Source organism: Astatotilapia calliptera, chromosome 7, assembly GCF_964374335.1.
Source record: "Astatotilapia calliptera chromosome 7, fAstCal68.1, whole genome shotgun sequence".
NCBI classification, from domain to species: Eukaryota; Metazoa; Chordata; class Actinopteri; order Cichliformes; family Cichlidae; genus Astatotilapia; species Astatotilapia calliptera.
In genome coordinates, this window is record NC_137428.1 from 18,365,257 (window position 1) to 18,371,256 (window position 6,000).

General features: G+C 38.6%; 1 protein-coding gene across 1 annotated transcript in view; it reads left to right on the top strand.

Annotated features, from left to right (window-relative positions):
* Positions 1-3,081, top strand: part of lamc3 (laminin, gamma 3) — a 133,517-nt gene extending 130,436 nt beyond the window's left edge. Inside the window, exons 25-28 of the mRNA XM_026173353.2 lie at positions 453-655; positions 1,796-1,936; positions 2,049-2,148; positions 2,595-3,081. Coding sequence (XP_026029138.2) covers positions 453-655; positions 1,796-1,936; positions 2,049-2,148; positions 2,595-2,857 — 707 coding nt within the window. The 3' untranslated portion in view covers positions 2,858-3,081. The remainder of the gene's footprint in view (positions 1-452; positions 656-1,795; positions 1,937-2,048; positions 2,149-2,594) is intronic.
* The last annotated feature ends 2,919 nt before the right edge of the window (positions 3,082-6,000 follow it).

Here is a 6,000-nt window from a genome sequence, read left to right on the forward strand (position 1 = left end):
TACATTATTGCTTTTGTTGAATGTACAACTAAATTATTTTGCTTAAATTGAAATGTCAAGTACTAAGATGAAAAGAAAACCACCGTATGACCCAGAGACTCGTGTATTAATATAATAGATATGTCATCACGGTTGTAATGTCTTGACCCATTTGTCACGTATTGAGCACAATAGCGGCTTCTGTAGAAAAACAGAAAGAGCCAGAATGTTTTGAGTCGTTCTAGCTTAAACTTCATTAATTAAATATTGACATTTATGAAACATAAAGAGAGTCTTAGGTTATTTTGTCTGCTTGGACAGTCAGTAATAGTAGAGAGTAATAAAGAGTGGATAAAAAAAATTAAATTCACCCAGTACACAGTGACCTTTTTAGTCAAATATTTTTTTAATCTAATACAACTTTGATTATGCCTTAATCCTAATAACATCCATCCGCTTGAATCTCCATTCAGGCATGGTTACACAGTGGCCCCGTCAACAGGCGCAGACCAAGGCTGCAATCAAGAAGGCAAGACCCTTGGAGGAAAAGATCCTGCCTGATGTCAGGAAGAAAGTCGCAGAGACCGAGAAGATGCTTAAACCAGCTCTGGAACACTCCAACATCTCAAGTAGCACGGCAAAGGACGCCGAACAAAAAGCGCATGCTGTGGTAAAGGTGTGAATACTTGTTTTTCCAACCATAACACTGAACAAATGGGATTATAAATGATGGATGTTAATTGGAGAATTGCTCATTTGTGGAATTGACAACATTTTTGCAGTAAGTCAATCATTTTTTTGTGTGATACACAAAACAAAATTCCTAATTTGTTCAAAAGTATAGCTTCTGATTAGATGATGTCACAAATAATAATGTTCCAGTTAATCTCACCCAAAGACCTTCTAGAGTAACAACTCTGGGAAGTTATTTTGACTTTAAAAGTCCCAGTCAATGAATTAATGGAGAGCCGTAGCTTAAACTCAATAGTCACTGAGGCATAAAAACTGCATGTATAATATCACAAGTCAAATGTGAAAAAAAACCCTATGAAATAAGTTGTGTTTTCCTACTTTTTTGCAACGTTTTACACCAAGGATTAATTTAAGCTCAATTCGAAGTGTTAATACAATCAGCATATTTGGCTCATATCAACACCCGACCAGCTACTGTGCTAATTCAGATGATAAACACACAGCCAAGATCAACCACCAATGCACTTTACAGCCACTACATAAACCCAACCCCAAGCTGTGTGCATGCATCAGTTGCAGATTATTGATTCTTTGGAGGAAGAAATGTAACGATCGCCATCTCTGACATTACAGAATTCCCCAGAAAATTTCTCATCAGGATTCCTTGAGTGCCACATCTCTCTACTACAAGTTCTCATCACATGATACTGCTGTTCTGTCAAGTGCTGATATTAAGTGTCTGTGCCTTAAGGCTAACATCTAATGGTGCTCTTTTGATTAGCCAAGTCTGTGCTGGTATAAATCTTAAGTTTGTCTACGAGGGCACCAGGTTCATTTTACTGATGGGAGTTTGACTGTTATGTTTTCACTCAGTTTTGATGTTTATTTTTACTCACTATCAAAAAAGGCCATATGTGATGCTGTCACATATTGCCGATCACAGCGGTACTTAAATGCTGATTAGGCGATTGTTAGCATGCTAACATATAAAATAAAAAGCTAAGCAAACATTAAAGTAGCACTCACAATCCACAGATCCATAGATCTCTTAGTGGTTTTTCATAAACATTTCAGAATATTTCCAGTAGTCATTTGCTAACCTTTCCCTCATTTTTGTGTTTAGGAATCCAAAGCCATTCTGACCCAGGCTAAGCATACCAGGACTGCATCTGCTCACCTTAGCTCCAATATAGACTCTGCCTTAGAGCAGCTGTCAGTGCAGGAGTTGCTGACTGATAGAGCTAACACCCAGATTACCTCAGAGGTATTTAACACAGCCATACACATATTTGAAGGAAAAAATCTATGCATATCGATCTGTTCATCCTGCGTGCAGCTTAAAAGACTGTTTCTAGAGCATGTCTTGTAATTCTCAGCCTGGGGTGTCTCTGGCCAGCGTAAAGGAAGATATGGAAGCAGCCAAGCTCCAGCTAGAGGCCTATTCTGTTACACTAACTGAGCTAATCAGCAAGATTGGTAAGTCACTACTTTTTGCTCTTCTGTGTCTATAAAACCCATAAATTTTCATTATACCTTAAATATCAGCCCACTAAAGAGCTCGGTGCCTTTTAATGCCTCATTAAACATGGAAATACTCCTCAGACCGTAAAACACGAATAACTGCTGTGCACAAGTCCGAGCAGCATTTCCTTTAGGTCTGACATATATATCTGACCTACTGTATGTCCTCTTTGGTCAAATCATTTTTATAATTCATTAGAAAGGTGAGGTTTTGCACTTTGTGGTCAGTTCTACTGTGCTTGAGAGAATAATCATCCAATCACTGCAATTAGGTCACAATGCTGGGTTATGTGCTGTTTGAATAAGTGAAGTAGGACAGCCATTAATAAACCACAGTCTAAAAAAAACAGATCTTTTTCAAGTCTGTTATGCAGCGTTTTCTTTTTCTGTCCTCCCTCCAGATGGGGATGTGCCACTGGAGCGATTTCACCGGATCTTGAACGAGACAGCGCACCGTCTGAGCATGCTTCGCGGGAGTGTAGAGAGCCCAACGCTAGGCTCAAAGATCCAGAAGCTGCAATCGGCCGCTAAAGAGCAGCAGAGCCGTCTGTCCCTCATTGAACAGGACATACAGGAGATCACGGAGGAGAGAGACAGTCTCAGAGACATTGCCTTAAACCTGCCCCAGTCCTGCCCCGAGGCAACCGGAGCAGGCAAAGGATAGATGCTATAGATGACGAGCATTACATCATTGATAGCTGAACATCAGAAAAGTCTGGGATGATCTTGTTAAGAGAAGGAGTTGCAGTGATTTTGTGTTCAACTTCAGAAAAAGTCTTTTTAGATTTTTCCTTTTTTGCCCCAAGGTGCAATTCATTTTACCTCCACAGCAGACCGACACACACACACACACACACACACACACACACACACACACACACACACACACACACACAATCTTCCTTCTCCTTCTTGTTTTTATCGTTTTCTTTTTTTTTACTCAACTCTCTTTTAGTAACAACATCCGAACTTCAATTTCACCATGAATAATAAGCAGCCATTCTGAACTGCTGGAGTGCACTGTCAAGTTTAAAATAATGCTGATTTTCCTTTGTGGGGCTAAAAGGTGTGTCTGAGTGCTCCTTCAGACTGACACATTCATTTACACTTGAGCTCTTTTTCATCACCATTGCTTAATTAACAATTAGTCCCCTTGGCCTCAGTGGAGTTCAGGTCAGGCTTCGACAGCACAGAACCTGTTTTCAGGATTATTACAGTGCCTACCTCTCTGTTTTTGCAGTTTCTCAATATTTCTGTCTTTCTGTGCCTCTGTCAAATGGACAAACTTTGCTTGGAGTTGCGCTTCGTCACACTGCGTGGCTCCTGATGACTAAAACATAAAAGCAAAGGGTCTTTGCGCAAGTCTTACAACAGGGTTCCAGCAAGTTCATTAGAAAATGTAATAATAGTTTTGCTGTTGGTCTTAAAACATGCAATGATCACCAAATTACTGTTAACCAGTGTTGGTTAATTTCATTAACAATTTCAGATGTTTTCACAGCTTCAAGTGTCGTTTCAGGGTAAAGACAAAAATAAGAAAGAAAACTGTAAATTGCACTGTCATACTCGAGCCTGAGTCTAAACACACACTTTTACAGATTGACTCATGGAAGTGCTCAATAATGCCACTACTGGTACCAGCTGTAGCTGCACATGACATTTATAATTTAACAAAACAGTTGAGAACTGTGCTTTTAGTATGTCAGATTTTTTTTCTTTTTACTTAACTACAATAACACGAGATGAGATTAAAAATCTCTTTTGCAAGAGAGTCGCAGCCAATGCTTGGGTCATTACGCATTACTTTACTTAAAAGAAATGCACAATGTTAGCTAATTACTTGATTGAGAAAGTACACTACTCATTATAGAGCTACTCTATAAAATAACCTGAAATGCATTGTCACATAATTACTAGTTAAAAATATAAGCCTGAGGCTACAGTCCCACACACCAATATAAATCCCTATTTGAATACAGAAACACGAGCAATCTTTCTTTTACTTTTTACAATATGAACACAAAACCAACAACACAAAGCAAAGTTTAAAATCCGACCAAAGAAACTTTAAAGTGATGGCCATAACGATAGAAATGAAAGATAGAAACGTAGGCTACAATGCTACAAGCATGAGTTTGCTACCTTTTGAAGTGTCTGGCTGCGGGGCTGGGGCTGGCCAGCGCTCAGCTTTAACATCGCTCTGGGTTCTTCGCTAGCTTTGTGTTAGCATGCTGTCTGTGCAGATGGCTTCAAGGAGCTAAAGTTGTGTTTCTATTCTGGACTCAGTTTGCGTTTCATTATCGCTTGTCCTTTCATGCAGTAAAAACAAAAGTTATCTGCAAAAATGTAGACTACACCATTTTCCACCTCCCAGCACCAGAAACTGAAATCAGCTGATTGTAGCATGTTGATTTTTTCTTTTCCTTTCTATCTGCCCGGCAGAAAACTGAAGAACCTAACAAGACAATAGTAACTGTAATGTAATCACTGAATCTTGCATCATGCATATATTAGTGTGTTACTGAAAAATATAATGAGATTAAAACAATAATGCTGTTAACATCTTTTACATACAAGTATGATAGCTAAGGTACATATGTAGATTCTGTCTAAGATATCATTAAAAACAGATTCACTTTACTCTCATTTGTGGCACGTAAAAATATCACTGTGTAAGGATTATTGTACTCCTTCATAGTTGTATACCCAGCTACAGGTTATGGCCTGTTTACAGCCTGACTGTGACACATAATTTGGACATTGAGGTCTTAAAAGGTCCCAAAAGATACAGGTTTGGATTTTTTAAAATGGTGCAGGAACCCTGTGCAAGACTTGTAAAGCGATGATAATGATGAAGCGAAGATATTATTTAAAAATTACATTGTTCTGCTTTTATGAATGCTCAGTCTAATCAAATCAAAAGTTATACCTGTTTTTCATGCAAGTGCCCCAGTCACATGTCTGCTTGTAATAATTGTAACAATGCCCGAGTGTATAAGGCCTGAACCATAATGCAATAAAATATACACGATACGTCCGTCTTGCATAATGTATCGAATTCTTAGTGGACATTTTTGTGTAATATTGTACAACAAAGCATAATGGAAATGAAAGAGCTGCTCAAAGCTGAGTAGATGCAGATATCTGGAAATGGGTGAGTAACATATTGATGAACACAATAAAATTATAAAAATGGGTTTGTTTTATTTGTGAATTTACTTTCCGTCCTTCCTTTCCTTTGTCTGAGTTTTGTGTTTTTGTGTTGTTGTTTTTTGTCTAGAAGTGAAACAAAGAGAAGTCACTAATCCAGCAGCCTTGGAAGGAAGAAGGTTTCTGAAAAACTATGAAAGTGCTGAAGTTCTTAGCTCCCTTAACCAGAACCATTTACCACAAGCCCAAGTCTCGACTAAACCTTACAACTGCTGTAGTAGATGACAATTTGTTTTTGAAAGGGGGAGTAAAACTCCCGGGAGTACACTTAAGACCGATGAAAGGAAAGGTTCAGCAGAAAGTGGATCAAAGACAAACTCATATATGACACTATAACTTTAGCCCTTTAAACAAACACATTTTCTCTTAGTACAAAGTTGTGTTACTGTTTTTGTTTGTGAGCAAAAAAGTCTCCTATCACTCTCGGGTGTCAGGACGAAACATAAAGGCCAGTGGTCGATTAGCTTAGCTTACCTAGTCTGACTCTTCACAAGGGGAGAGGAATCACCTGCCAGTCCACACTAACCCTCACCTATCTACAACTCTTTACTTGTTGTTTGCTTGTTTTTTTCCCCAACAACAGATCAGCTTTTGTCT